The following is a 14,577-nucleotide window of genomic DNA, read 5'->3' as shown; positions in this document are numbered from 1 at the left end:
GACTTGGTGTTCAAATCCTCCTCCATGTCGATGCCTTCAACGTTGATCTCGAGCCTGTTAGCGATCTCCAACAAGACTCTCTTGACTCTTGCGATAGACGTGTTGCCGCCGTTGCACAGCCCCTCCATCTCCTTCCTCGTGAAGCGACCAGATGCCGCCGTCGACTTGATGATGATCTTGATCTCCTTGCCGTCCTTGCCGCCTGCCTTCTTCTGCATCCTTGATGCCTTCTTCAACTTATTTCTGGACACAAAGCGATCAGCTGTCAACTCGACTGCGAGCGCCTCTCTGATCTTCGGGTCCTCGCTGAACAGAGTCAGGTGTACTCCCTCCATCGCTTCGCTCTCTCGGAAAGCTCGAAATGCTGTATCATTCGCCTCTGGGCAGCTCCCTACAGCGATGAAGCCTTTCTGACCTAAGCCTTTGTGGACTTGCTGTCCTGGCGCCCCAGCGACCAGCATGCCTGCCAGCGGCTGGAGTTGGACCGCTGCAAGGGACTGGCGCAGCAGCTGATAGCGATAGACGGCAGCTATCTCAGCCGTTGTCATGCCGCCCAAGGTTAGCAGGTGAGTCAGCTCTGCCAAGCTGCCCCCTTTGCCCCAGGGTCCTCTCTTGGCTCGAATCTTGAAAGATCGATCGTGCACGATGCTCACATGTACAGCTGTGAACTTGCGACCATCGATCGCGAAGTCCTCTCTTCCCTGCCAGAGCTTCTCCGCTTGTGCATTGCGGAGGAAGGAAACAGTCACCGGGATCTCCTCAGCACTCGCTATCTCGGGTCTATACGGAGCCTTCCACATGATTGCTTTACTCTCTTGCACTGAGTCTACGATCAGTCCGATCTCTTCAAATTTCTTCTTCAGCTTTTCTTCATGGTTGACATACACCGAGGAGATGCCCAGGAGAGTCATGGAGATGAAGGAAGTTACCTCGTTGCCTGCTGAGGCGGTGTATGTCTCGACCTTCTCCTTCTTGGCTTCCTCAATCTGCTGCATAAACCACTCTCTGGATGCGTCACTCCCTCCAGTCATCGCTTCTTGCAGAAGCTCACGTCGTGCCTGCTGACATGTCGAGCGGATGGCTTCTGCGATAGCGTCGGGGGTGCATCCCTCCACAGCCTTGCAAGCCTGGGCTGTCCTGCTGTTCGGATAACGCTTCGCGAAGCTCTTCACCCTCTCGACGAGATCAGCTTCGAGGACAGAGGCATCCACAAGTCCGCTCTGCGTGTATTGGCATGATCTCCGATACAGCAGTTTGCGAACATTTTCATCATACTGAAGAACCATACTTAGAAAGCTATTTGAAGTATACAAACCTCTCGCTTGCAGCTTCCTTGGCGCCCTGGCAGCTTCCCCTACACCACGCGTGCAGCCATGGTGCCTGAAATAACCGGCGCTGCCTGAAATAACCGGCCCTAAACCCTAAACCCTAAACCCTAAACCCTAAACCCTAAACCCTAAACCCTAAACCCGAGAGCCCGGCCGGCCTCCGCCCGGCCTCCTCCTCCCGGCCCCCCTCCCCCCTCTCCCACCGGCTTACCTGCCCTTACCTTCGTTGCTTGCCCCATGTCCACCTCATTTATTTCTTCCTCCTTCCCCCCATGGGGCCAACAGCTAAACCAGTGATGATGAACTGTGTTTCAGGCATGAGACAACGAGTGTTTTTTCTTCTTCTCCTCGCCGTCCTCACCGATGGGTTCAATATTCGGACAAGACTCTGGATCCCCAGTACAAACAGACATTGCAGACATACTGTCCATATGTGCAGCGCGAAAGCAAAAAGCAGCATGTTTGGGAAAGGCGATCCAATCTATCTCGACTATGGCGGAACATCGCCTGTAGATCCATCCGTATTCGATTCCATGAAAGAATTCTTCGTGAGCAACTGGGGAAATCCCAGTAGCTCGCACGTTTACGGTCAGGTGACACGTCGATCTCCTTCGGGTGCATAAGTTGACGACGGGCAGAGGGCTAAAGGAAGTTTCGAAGAAGCGAGAAAAAACGTGGCTGATAGCATTGGATGCTCTCCTCATGAAATGTGAGACACCAACCTTGAAGGCTTGAATGTTGATATGCTTCTTGAAGATTCTTCACTTCAGGGGGAACAGAGAGCAACAACTGGGTGCTCAAGGTGTGGCAGACGACGATTTCACAGGACTCACCTGATATGAACCAGGGAGCTGTAAGCCTGGCCCGGAAGCGCCTTCAAGATCATTTCACCAGCAACATGGGTGGAAGCGCCTTGGCTTGGTCGTCTATGTACGTCGACCAGCTCAGACCGCACATTGTTACAACAGCTATTGAGGTGCATTGCTACCTTTGACTTGCTCGGTGTGAGTCTCTTGCCTGACTCAGCACCCGGCAATCCTGGAACCTTTGAAATGGCTGGAGACTGAGCAGGTAGAGACGATTTGGCAGTGAATTTGAGTTGCTTTCTTGAATGTCGCGTATGACCTCTGCAAACAGCAGTGCGACGTCACGATAATTCAACCGGGAAAAGATGGTTCGAAAGATTATGACATTGCTGGTACTTCTCCGCGTGAAAGAGAGCCAGGTGTTGTGAATGTACAAGATGTCGTCGATGCCCTCAGGACGCAGACTATCTTGGTCTCAATCATGGTGATCCTTCTTTACCACTGACAGATATTGAATCATGCGAAAGCATGCCAACAACGAAGTCGGTGCAGTTCAGCCGATCAGAGAAATTTCTGACGTGAGAATATTTGCTGTGATCTGATCTGTCAATTTGAAACAATCAAAGGCTGTGAGAGCCTGGGCCGATGAGTTTGGCGAGCGTGGGAAACAAGGTCGTTGATATGCTTAAGAAACCGGCAAAAGATAAGCGAATGTGAAGGGTTGACCGATGGGATTCTCATTCACACGGATGCCTGTCAGTCAGTAGGAAAGATCCATGTCGATGTAAGCAGCGCTATCATCTTGCGAACCTGAAGATGTTTGACTCAAGGTGAATGACCTCGGTGTTGACTTGCTTTCGATGGCTGGGCACAAGCTCTACGCCCCCAAGGTCAAACTTTAGAATGCTACAGGAAGCTGACGAAAGCTCCTTAGGGCATTGGCGCTTTGTATGTCCGAGGTGGAGCCAAAGGGCTCGACGGTGATGGCGACTTTCGTTTGCAGAGGATCATGCATGGTGGTGGGCAAGAGCTGGTAAACTTGTTTTGCTAAACCTCGAAACGATTTCTCATCCAACTTGCAGGGGTTGCGAGCTGGGACAGAAAACGTCGGGCTTGCCGTTGGTCTGGTAAGCAATCAAAACCTTGAGGCACAAAGAGGTTCAAAGGGGTGCCTGCAGGGAACAGCATGCAGGATGTTGTGCCAAGACCAGCAGGAATCGATGACGGAACAGGTGCTCAACGCGTACTTTCATCCAAGATGAACTTGACTCCCAGATGCGACAAGCTAGTCTTATCAGAAGTTTGCATGTGCAGCTGCAGGCAAAGTTTATCGGACAAGTAAGTCGTGTCGTGTGATGTTTGGTCTCTTCTTCTCACCCTCCTCCAGATCCATCTCAATGGTCCGGAGCTCCCGGCCTCGCCAATCAACGGCGCTTGGCCGAGGTTGCCCAATACACTGTCAATAGGCTTCAGGTACAGCGTGTCATGCAGATCATAACCCAGAAACAAAGATCATGAGCTTTCATGACAGAGGACTGAAGGCACAAGAGATTCTTGGGAAGGTCCAGGTAGGGTTGCCGCTTTTCGATGTCTTCCTCACTTCATTTCTTCTCTTCTACTGCACTAGGATGTTGTAAGTGCATCAGCTGGGGCAGCATGTCATAGTTCCAACATCCCAAAAATCAGTTCTGTGCTGGCAGCCATGCAAGTTCCCGAGGATGCAGCATTAGGAACCATCCGATTTACTGTTGGAAGGTATGACCATGTCTGAAGGAAACTACCGTGAGATGTCGATTCTATCGCAGGTACACGACAGAAGATGAAATTAATCGAGCGGCGGAAGCTGTTGCAGATGCTGCAAATGAGCTGTTCAAACAATCTGTGTAGTGGACTCGAGCAGAAATTTGAATTTGAATACGAGGATGCAAACGTCGGTATGACAAATATTTCAAACCGAAAAATCCGATCTTCAATATGCCCTTCTATCCCCAAGAATATACTACACAACTTTGAGCGACAAAGCTCCGTCAATGGAGTGCTCCTGTATCGCTAGGAATGCAATATGCCGATAACTCGAAAACTGGGCATCCCCTGCAACCCCCATGTTATCCGAGAGCACGATGAAAACAAACATTTACCCAGGCATGCCATTGGCTCCAGCCCTGGTCCTGTCGCTAGCCAAGATCTGAACCAAATCAATCAGAATTTTGCATGACTGCCCGCATTCAGCCTCTACACAACCTGCTTTGGGACCGGAGGGATAGGATTTGAGACAAGCTGGATTCGAAACATTTCAGGCTCCTTTGGTGAGAAACAAGATCATGCCATATACCTGCTGCTTTTGCCCTCTCTTTTCTGACCCACCCAGTGGAACTTGTCCAACAAGGCAACCTTTCAAATCGAAAAAGAAGCATGGTCATGCTATGATAGAACATAACGGAGCAGCCTCGCAAAGTGCTATGGGACTGATCTACATCCCCCTAACATTCGTTTCGATGCGCTGGTCGAATAACCTAGTATTCGTGTTGGATTATCGCTTCCTAACAGTACTCGCATCCAACCTCCATCTGTCTCCCCAACCTGCACCCTCCTCCCTCCCTCCCTCTGTCTCCTCCCTCGATCTGTCTCCTCCCTCCTCCCTCCTCCCTCCTCATACCCAACAACAACGACATGAGACTGTCCTCTCTCCGCGCTCGAGTACCTGTCGATGAGCAGTAGTCCGGGATGCCAGCCAACAAGGCGAACATGCTGCTTCTCCCGATATAGCTCTGTGACCGAAAGCCAGACGGGGATGAGGGGGATGAGGGCGCATGGTGTGACTTTAGGATGGGGCGGGCCGGGGTGCAGAAGTTGGGCTCGTTCTTTCCGGTCCCCCAGCTACGTGGGCACAGCGAAAATTGTACTAATGAAAAAGTTTCTTCCATACAAATTTGCTTCTGACATTTTGAAATTAAACATCTATATTTCCATACAATGCTCTACAATTCTACAATCGAAAAGTGATCTGAACCATTCGTACGTTATTCGAACATAACTGTTTTTAGAGCGACAACCGCTGTTGAGACCCCAGGTTATGGCGTCCTGAGGCAGGCAAGGTGAGACAAGTCGCAGCAAGAGGAAGCGAAGCTGTCGATGCTGAGCTCATCGGTCTCTTGCGCCATGATCCGTGCTAATGGCTCACAGAAAGGGAGTGGGCAGAGAGAGATGAAGAGGGACGGGAGGGTAGCACCTTTTCTTTTGTGGTTCGCTTTATCTCCCGAATCAACTTTGTGAAGCGATTTAAACTTTTAGATTGGCAAAGAAAAGCTGCTGAGAGAGCTTTTGGTAGAAGCGGTGTCTGTAGGCTGTGTTTTGGTGTGTCAGACATACAGAGTTAATGCACTCATATGGTCGATGTTCTGGTTGTTGCTTTCTTGGTGTAGTGGTGTAGTTCTTGCTTTGGCAAATCTCAGACACGTTCTTTGTCGTCCCCTTCAAGTTGACTAATTGTATCCAGAATCTTGTCACGTTATCCCGATGGGTTCAGGAAAATCAAAGCCTTCAAACAGCGTGGATAAATCTTCGAACAATGGTCAGTGTTGCAGTATTGGCTGTGAGTCGTACAGCTGAAGCTTGTTTTACCTTGTATTTGTCTGCAGGAAAACGTTCTTCGGCAGAATATAACAGGGTGAGTTAAGGGTTGCCTGCATCCGCTAGAACCTAATCCTCATGCAAACCAGACACCCGTAAAGAGCAATCTCGTGACAGCAAGACCATCGTCAACCCCGGCACCTATCAATAAGGCTACGCCAAGTCCAGCTCCAATCATAAAAGCTGTCAGTTCTCTACCTGTTTTTTCTTGTCTCAAGTCGAATGAAGGTGGATGAAGAGGCACAATTGGTCGAAAATTTCCGATTAGCCTTCAAGGTAGAGAAGAATTGAGATTTCAAACGATTGGTTTGTCATGTCGCAAACAGGCTTCACCAACCGACGGTTGGAGGAAACTAGTCTCTGGGGAATCCGTGAGTGGTGATGCCAGACAGCTCAATTGCAGCAGCACACAGTCTGAATTTATTCTCAGTCTTTGTGAACAACAGCGGAAAGCTCCCTTTCAATATGACGTTGGCTCTAGGGAGCAGCATTTCTTCTTTTGCTGAGATTCTTGCAGGTGTGTCCGATGCGAGTTCAAGTGCCCAGTACCTCCTGAAGACGTCTCTCGGGTTTGAAACATGACATTTTTGGCGAAAAGTCTGAGAAGAGATCAACAGAGTCTGCTTGATCTCGACCTGCGTAATGAACGAGATTTTTTCTTCAAAGAGGGAAAGGTAGATTTCTACTTGATTATGAATGTACTGTGTGAGCAGGAGTGGTTCTAGAATGTAGGGTCACCGACAGCATCGAAATCATCTTTTCAAGCTGTCATGAAAACTCTATCGTCACAGGTTTTGATCGCGTCTTGTTTGCTTCATTTGACTAGATCTGCAGGAGGAACGTCCCGTTCTAGTTGCAAGATTTGTCGATATTGATGATAGGTCATATTTTGAAGCAGTTCAAGTCTAGAACTCTAAAGCTTGCTTTAGAGGAAACGTTACCATCATCGAAGTGCCCGAAGGAACGTTTGATTTGTCAGGGTTTACTTTTCCATCCTTCTTTGTGCAGGCAGGAGCACCCATTTCCAACTGCTCATGTGTAATTTTTTGGTTTGACAGGGCATAGGATCAGATCAAAGCTCCGTAGTCGCCCTCTATAGATTCGATGTCAAAAAGGTTGATTATTCCCCTCCCCACCCCTCCCTCTCTTTTTATTTCGCGTGATCGTTTAAAATTAATGAGTCATGCAGGTATGGAAAGATTTGTCAGACAGCATGAATGAATCGAGGCTAGCTACTCAGATACATCAGAGGTTGGCATGTTCAAACCTTGGCATCTATGTCTCATATTGCCCACGATGGTTTCAGATTCTCAGAGCTTGCGGAACCGATGAACCTCTTTCTTCTCACACTTGGAGCACCTAAAGAGAGTCAAAGTCCCAAGGTAGACTCAAGAATAGAGCATATAGGTCTACACTGATGGTGGGCCAGATTGTCAACGAATTGTCTGTTCCAGCTCCTTCGGTTGCCTCAACTCCACCTCCCGCCCCGAAGAGTTCTCAACCAAAATCTAGGAGGTGAATACATCGATTCCTTCCTTAGACTGCCATTTTTCATACTGATTTCGCAGAAACTCAAACTCTGATAGCTCTAGTGACACATCAGGCTTCTCTAATTCGGATGCAAGTTCAAAGGTATGATTCTTCGTGTTTCTTGTTGTTGATATCTACCATAAGACAAATACCTCCACGGTTTTACTTGTCGTTGTTGACTTATCTGAGATATGTGCTCACCTGAAGTACAGGAAAATACTGGAGACCTCATTGAGGGTAGTAAATTTCGCTGGAAGAAAGGAGAGCTTATTGGGCATGGTGCAATCGGGAAGGTTCCTTGCACTTTCTGGTTTGAGCTTCAGGACTTTGACATATGAGATAGGTCTACATGGGCTTAAACTTCGAGACCGGAGAGATGATGGCTGTTAAGCAGGTGATTTGCATATTCTACAGACCGTGAATCAGCTCATTTTATCTTGCAATGATGGCATCAGGTTGATCTCGGCGAGCATTTTGGGCCGCAAGCAGCTGAAGAGCTCAAAGCCATGGATCAAGAGATCCATATCTTCAGTATGATTTCTCACCCTAACCTCGTCAGATACTATGGAATGGAAAAAACTTCAACTCAGGTCCGGTTTCTGTGACTTTGTGGCATAGACTCGCATTTTGAAACGTGAGACAGTTTTTCATTTTCCTTGAGTACGTGTCAGGGGGGTCCATTGCAACCATGCTGCGAAAGTTTGGAGCATTCAGTGAACAGATGGTCAGCAACTTTACCGCCCAAATTGTAGACGGACTGCACTATCTGCACTCTCAATCGATTTGCCATCGCGACATCAAAGCGGCGAATATTTTATATAGCAACGATGGCGTTGTTAAACTCGCAGACTTCGGGACAGCCAAAAAGATTGCGGACGGTGAGTCGGAATTATGATTTGATATGCGTTGAAGATGATGGCAGTCATGAATATGTCAACTGGACTCAAGTCACTTGTCGGAACTCCATACATGATGGCGCCTGAGGTTATCTGTCTTGTTTCTGTTCCATATCTCAAGCACCTGATCGTTTCCTTCTTGCTTTCCCTTTGCTTTCTTCAGGTTATCCGCCAGACCGGACATGGCCCCCCCGCTGACATCTGGTCCCTCGCTTGTGTCATATGGGAGATGGCGACCACCAAGCATCCCTTCACACAGGTGTGTTGATCTGCGCCAGGAGGAGAGGTTTTGTATCTGAAATCGTGTGCAGTACACTGATAGAATGGTCGCTATGTACAATATTGCACATGCAAAAGCTCCTCCAAATCCTCCGGAGACTCTTTCTGAAGTTGCCAAGGCTCGTGTGACAAAAGGAAACGTGTTTCGAGGAGTAAGCAGATCGCACAGGATTTTGTTCGGAAGTGCATGATCATCGAGGCGCCGCGTAGAGCGTCGACGAAGCAGCTTCTTGAGCATCCGTTCATAGGTGAAGGCTAAAGGTCACTTCGGGACTCATTTGATGCGCAGCAAATGTGGAAAGGAAGACAGGAAACCATGTTCACGGTCATGCACAATCATGCCCATATTGCACATCGTATCACTGATATGCCCGTGTAGATGCGAGTCCGCTTGTCTCCCGAGACAACGTGAGACCATTTGCAGTTGGAGATGGCTTGTGGTGACTTGCTGCTTAGTTTGTGGAATCCGCTCCCCGGAAGATCGGGTCGATCAAAGAAGAAGAGGAAAGAGACTTGAGGTCATCGAACATGTCCCTGCTTGCATCCTTTTCAACCCTTAGCAGTGGCGACCTTGGCACTCGCCTCAGTAAGGACCAGTCCTGGGGAAATGTCAGGTACTTTGTCTGCCAACACCTGCAATAATGATGAGCTCTTGCATCAGGTTGGACACGACGAGTCCCAAGAGTGTAATCTCCTTCTAGATGTTGCCTTATGCCGCCTTTGATGATGCGTATGCTCAGAGCGACAATTCATTCGACAGCCCCGAGATATCCAAAGCCTTCCCCAAGCATTTCGTTGACTCGTCTCGGTCCGTCTCTCGTATCTCAACTTGTATCTGAAACTTCTTACCCAGCAAAGATTCGTCACACAGGAAGAAGTCAGATGGGCAGGCGGCAAGCAAGAGGTCGGCTTGACCTTAGCTGGCTCGAGTTTCAATTGACTTACAGGAGCTCGAGTAGCGAAGATGAGAGCGAAGACGAAGAAGGTAAGACCTGTGACCTTGAAAGATGTCGCTGAATGCTTCGGTCAGGAGGGGGGGCATCGGAGCAACTCTCAGAGGACGGGTACACCCGGCAGCAGTGCGAAGTGAGGCCTGGACCAGCTCAGCTCCTCTCTCATCCTTGTCGTCCAGGTGCTCGGTAGGCCTTTCTACCCCGCCAAGCAACCACCAAAGGCGGTCACGAGATGGGGTGAGTGAATGCGTTTCTGCTGGCCTGATGTGCTCAGCCAGTTTGCCTGCAGGAACCAAAGAGGAAGCGACAGATTCGGAGTCTGAAGCCGAGGAGGAGGACGAGGAAGAAAGCCCTCGACCCCAGGTGGAGATAAAAGTGAAAACGGGCATCACCTCATTATCCTGCAGGCTAAATTTGTTCCTGGTCGGATCGTACGAAACGTACAGTAACAATTGAGGAGGATGCTTGAATACTAACGTCAACGTTCAGCATCAAGGAAACTCTTCGGAAAGCGACGAAGACAGCAATTAGCAGATGTTCTGACAGGTATAAATAATCAAGTGTAAATGCGTATTACTCGGAACGATCTGTCTGTTCTTACTTCACTTCTTCTGCTTCTTTGCCTGCTCTCTCCCTGCCTTCCCCTTCCTCTCTCCTGGTTTGCCTCGCTTCTTATGTACAATCTCGATGGTTTTCACCATCGGCTGTGCCTGTTTCGACCGGCCGTGGTGTTTCTCCTTGGCATGATCAGATTGCTGCGCTGATGTCCCGCCCGGCGGAGGGCTGGGAGAGCGAGATTCGTCTTCACTGTCCTCTCCGCTGTCGTCTTGAGCCACTTCTTCGAACCCCGAATCTTCATCTTCTGCCACCTCTTGTGCCGGCATGTGCTGCTTGCCCTGGATCGATGTCTTTCCCTTTTTTCTCACCTGAGGCTCCTCGTCGCTGCCATCCTCTCCCTCCTCCTCTTCCTCCTCCTCCTCCTCCTCCTCCCCAATCGAATCACTCGAGTCATCAACTAATTGACTAAGGCGAGCGAGGGCAGGGTCCACCTCACCATCGTCTCTCTTGGAAGCTGCCGCCTGTTTCTTAGCCTCCCGTTCTCTTTTGCGAGCAAGCAGCTCTTCTCTCTCAGCCAGACGCGCTCGAAATCGTCGACCATTCACATGCAATTTGATCTCCTCAGGCGTTTTGTTTAGTGAAGTCTTGGTGAGATGGCAGAACAATTTGGTCGGATCCTTCTTGCTCTGCACAATGTTTGGCTCGTACTGCTTCCAGTCAAACTCGTCTGCTTGTTGTTTTGCCTTTGCTTGTCGATATTTCTTGCCGCTGATATGAGCCTGAACAACATCACAACATACGTCTCAAAGAAGTTCAGTTCTCACCTCCACAATGTCTTTCTTCGGCAACATCTCATGCCCAGTAATTTTGCACTTGCACTTGCCGTTTTCCAACATCTCGAGATCGGGATGCGAATTGATAAAGCTGGGCCAAAGGTCCTTGGACATGACGATATTTGATTATTCAATCGATAACCAAAGACTGGATCAATGTCAATTCAGAGGATTAGGTTTGAATCTTACATTTGTGCATTCGAAAGATTCTCATTGCCCATCTAAATTCTGATTCAATCTCTATCACATTTTCCCAAACTTATCTTAGATTCATACGAGCATGGCAAGTCAGGTTGCTATCTAATCAGTCTCAATAGTCACATGATTGTATTCACTCTCATCAACATCCTTCTCTCAAATCATGTTGATCGTCTCCATCTTCATTCATCTCTCATTATTCCTGTCTTCTTCACGTGCTCAAAACCGTTATCGCTTTTCCCAGTGATACAACGGTCTCTTGCCCGGGCCCGCCGCGTCCGGCCCTTGGTCTGAGGCGCACACGTCCTCCCGCCTAATGCGAGGGGTGTTTCCTGAGGTAAAGAGGAGGGGTGGCATATTGGGGACGCGGGAGGTCCAGAAGTTTATAATATTATTAAAGGGGATAACCGTCTGGTACAAAAAATAGAAGCTTCTATGTTTTATATCTTATTTGTATTATATATAGAGAGAGAGTATACTGGTTTACCCTCTTTATTACCCCTTGTAGAATATATATTTAGTTGTAATTTCGCGAGGCCATGCAGCGGAGAAGAAGGACGAGGGAAACAAGAAGTGAGGGAAGGAAGAGAAGGAGAAGAGCGAGCAAGACCAACAGAGCGATTATGAAAGACAAAGATGGTGATGATAAGGCGACATGACGAAGGAGTCATCGTGGGCAAAATTTCAAGTCGAAAGGGAAGCATTATGAGCAGGCAGGGTTGATGAACAGAACTACAGGCGCTGGTCCACAAGAAACAAGACAAGGAGAACTTAGTTAGGATTCAGGAATATAATTGAAATCTTGAAAGATTCCAATACGAAAAGTCCAACGAACAGGACAGGGACCAGAGAGTATCATGCGGATACGCTAGTGTGAAGAGGATGTAGATTAGGATCAGGTTGCATCAGTGGTGAGCAAGATAGTCAAGACGTCGACAATGATTGACGGACAGGCTTGAATCAACTGAAATTATCATCGGGACGTTGCATGTGCAGTGGTCAAACAATTTTGCCATGAGGTGATAGATCTTTACAGGTTCGTCATGTCTACGCCTACACGTCGTAGCACGCGCAAGAGGGAGAGGACGGTTGAGCTGCAGCCCCACATCGAGGCGGGCCTAAAGGATCTCTTCGCTGGAAACGAGCAGACAATCAGAGACAAGTTTGAGGGCGCCGACAAGGACAACGCAGCTCAACTTGTCGATAGGATCAAGACTGTGATGGGGTATGTGCTCCTACCTAGTGGTTTCATTCTCTCGCCAGCTCTTCCATGTCTCCATACATTTCCATCCTCTTTCTTTCTCAGTCCGTCACCTTGATTCTCTTCCATCCTTTCGTTTACCTCATCGTTTCTTACAATATGCCTTGCAGTCAAGAAGACGTCACGGTCGAGAACGCTTTGTCCCGATACGTTCCCACAGAAGTTCTCTCCTCCTATGCTGTGAAGAAGGAAAAGAGCGGCAAGGGAAGTGCCATGGTGTTGGCTCAAAGACTTCTGGCGCTATGGCAGAAAGAGAATGCGGAAGCAAGTCCGTCCAAGAAGACGAAGCCCCAGTCGGTGAGGATTGGATGAACCGCGAAAGACTTTTGGAATTGACAACAAGGAAATCGACAGAACGGAAAAGCCCAAGAGAAAGAAGAAATAGAGGAAAAGAAAGAGCAAGAGAGTCCGAAGAAGAGAGGCGCTGCTGCTAAAGCCAAAGGTGGTTCACAACCCTTACTCCTCGCCTGCCTGAGTTTCTCCCACAGAAACGCCGAAGAGCGAGGAAAAAGCTTCTTCTGCTTCCAAGAGCCGCAGAGGAAGAAGAGCCAGCAAGGTTTGCTGCATAGCTGAAGGCTCTGAGAGTCTAACTTGCCAACCGAAGGAGGAGGCAGAGAACGAAGAGAAACAAGAGGACGACAAGGAGGAGAGCAAGGAAGACGAGAAGATGGAAGATGCTCAAGAAGAAAAGGAGGACGCTACTGACGGCAAAAGGACAGACGACTCCAAGACAGCAAGGTACAGCACAGCACTGCTCCTCTCCCCCTCCCCTGACGTTGACACAGCACTACCCATCAAGTCGACGCCATGAATCGACCGATCGTGGTGGACGGGAGTAAGAGAGGGTGTCCATGAGAGTGTAGATACTGGAGAAGATGAGCATGAATAGGATCTCCTTCCCTCGCTTTCTGTCGCCTAGCAGTCCCACTGCCACAGCGATCAGTCGTGGGATTTTCTGGTTTTGAATTGTTATAAGAAATTTTGAAATTGTTCTCCTGCTTGTTTGTGTTTGGGACATGTCAAGCAGTAAAATCTTCCAGGGCCTCATCGTTCACGGGCCAGGCATGAAACGGAGATGCGGCCCCGAACAAGACGGCACGATTCTTGGTGTACTCTTCACAAGAGCGCTTCAGGCTGATGTACCTCCCAGCTGACCCCTTGCAGGGAACTTCGCGACTCTTGTTTAGCTCAAGCACCTGGCAGTGCCGTCGAAGGAGGTTAAGTTTGCTGATGCGCGAGGTGGAGGCGTCGGTGCCGAGAGACTTCTTGGTGGTGCCTGACTCAAGTAAGAAGATGAAGAGCTTGAGATGATGAAGAGGTTGCGATCTGACCGAGCCGGAAGCCTGTACCGCCGATGGTAGCTTCGCTCTCGCCGTCCTGTGAAGACGCTGGGAGCCATCAGACGAGAAGGGCTCTAGCAACACTCACCCCCCCGCGCTGCTTCCTCGCATGAGAGCCATCGGCTCTTCTTGCCCGCCGTCCAGTTCACTGAGAGGAGAAACCTCAAACAAGGCCTCGCCCTTCAGCTGCTCTCCTACCTGACGACCCCGCAGGGTTGCACTGAAGCCTCTTCTGAGTGCCGACGGCCTCCTGCACGGCACTCAACCCTAGTTCGCTCCAAGAGCAGCGGGTACAAGCACAGCCTTCTCCACGCTCTCCCTCGAGCTTGGAAATGATATCCGGCTGCTCAGAAGTGACGGCTCGTTCAAGATGAACCTGCACCATTCATGTTGGACAAACGTCGCAGGTGAAACGCATGCAATCGAGCGTTACGGCGGTGATATCTGATCTTGGATGGTTACAAGGCGATCATGGAGGGCTCTTGACAGAGCAGCTTTGCTGTAGGTTGCTTCTGACACTATCACCGTTCTGAAGCAAGTCAGCTCCGCTGGAAGGCCCTCAAGCCTGAACCCCCTGGCTCACCTGAGGTAGACGGGGTCCATCAACTGCGCAAGAAGCGCTCCTTGGAGTCCAAGCACATTCCAGCGCGCGATCTGAACTGGCAGATTAGCACGAGAGCAAGTGACCTCGTCGCTCTCTCGCCTTGTCCGAGCATGACAGGCTCTGCGTCCTGTCGCCCCTGCCTGGCTTGATGCTGAGAAGCGACTCCCCTCTCCCTGCTGCCTCGTTGCCGATCGTCTTGGCGCCTGTCCGGTTGACGTTGTCGGAGATCTCCACAGCTCTGTGAACAACTAGTTGAGAGGTGAAGGGCGCGGGGCAGAGAGAAACCTGTGCTCGTCTGTGCTGATCTTGATCCTCTTTGCCGGGGCCTCTCCGCCTCCTCCCTCCCTGCATCAGCAGGCTC

At 49.6% G+C, this 14,577-nt stretch overlaps 5 protein-coding genes across 5 annotated transcripts; 3 read left to right on the top strand and 2 right to left on the bottom strand.

Annotated features, from left to right (window-relative positions):
* Positions 1-1,786: 1,786 nt before the first annotated feature.
* GUITHDRAFT_139922 (hypothetical protein) lies at positions 1,787-4,021 on the top strand (the record flags this gene model as incomplete). Its single annotated transcript, XM_005831319.1, has 15 exons — positions 1,787-1,921; positions 1,953-2,037; positions 2,099-2,130; positions 2,155-2,304; positions 2,355-2,399; positions 2,466-2,618; positions 2,662-2,712; positions 2,965-3,024; positions 3,069-3,167; positions 3,217-3,261; positions 3,410-3,472; positions 3,522-3,607; positions 3,666-3,702; positions 3,762-3,889; positions 3,940-4,021. The coding sequence occupies 15 exons, from the start codon at positions 1,787-1,789 to the stop codon at positions 4,019-4,021; spliced, it is 1,251 nt and encodes a 416-aa protein (XP_005831376.1).
* Positions 4,022-4,040: 19 nt separating this feature from the next.
* GUITHDRAFT_153037 (hypothetical protein) lies at positions 4,041-4,886 on the bottom strand. Its single transcript, XM_005831318.1, has 5 exons — positions 4,836-4,886; positions 4,467-4,525; positions 4,376-4,411; positions 4,273-4,319; positions 4,041-4,225 (listed from the first exon to the last, which is right to left on the bottom strand). The coding sequence occupies exons 1-5, from the start codon at positions 4,879-4,881 to the stop codon at positions 4,162-4,164; spliced, it is 252 nt and encodes an 83-aa protein (XP_005831375.1). The 5' UTR covers positions 4,882-4,886; the 3' UTR covers positions 4,041-4,161.
* Positions 4,887-7,485: 2,599 nt separating this feature from the next.
* On the top strand, positions 7,486-8,728 carry GUITHDRAFT_72267 (hypothetical protein; the record flags this gene model as incomplete). Its single annotated transcript, XM_005831317.1, has 8 exons — positions 7,486-7,587; positions 7,638-7,688; positions 7,750-7,884; positions 7,938-8,172; positions 8,217-8,278; positions 8,354-8,449; positions 8,502-8,579; positions 8,630-8,728. 8 exons carry the CDS (start codon positions 7,486-7,488, stop codon positions 8,726-8,728), a joined length of 858 nt encoding a protein of 285 aa, XP_005831374.1.
* Positions 8,729-10,516: 1,788 nt separating this feature from the next.
* GUITHDRAFT_57834 (hypothetical protein) lies at positions 10,517-10,903 on the bottom strand (the record flags this gene model as incomplete). The annotated part of the gene is made up of 2 exons (XM_005831316.1): positions 10,517-10,759; positions 10,805-10,903. Coding segments are annotated over 2 exons (342 nt in total), but the record flags the coding sequence as incomplete, so codon positions are not given.
* Positions 10,904-12,054: 1,151 nt separating this feature from the next.
* GUITHDRAFT_139919 (hypothetical protein) lies at positions 12,055-12,584 on the top strand (the record flags this gene model as incomplete). Its single annotated transcript, XM_005831315.1, has 2 exons — positions 12,055-12,236; positions 12,383-12,584. 2 exons carry the CDS (start codon positions 12,055-12,057, stop codon positions 12,582-12,584), a joined length of 384 nt encoding a protein of 127 aa, XP_005831372.1.
* Positions 12,585-14,577: the final 1,993 nt, after the last annotated feature.

Source organism: Guillardia theta (assembly GCF_000315625.1).
Source record: "Guillardia theta CCMP2712 unplaced genomic scaffold GUITHscaffold_41, whole genome shotgun sequence".
Taxonomy (NCBI): Eukaryota; class Cryptophyceae; order Pyrenomonadales; family Geminigeraceae; genus Guillardia; species Guillardia theta.
This window is presented reverse-complemented; position numbering and strand designations above follow the sequence as displayed.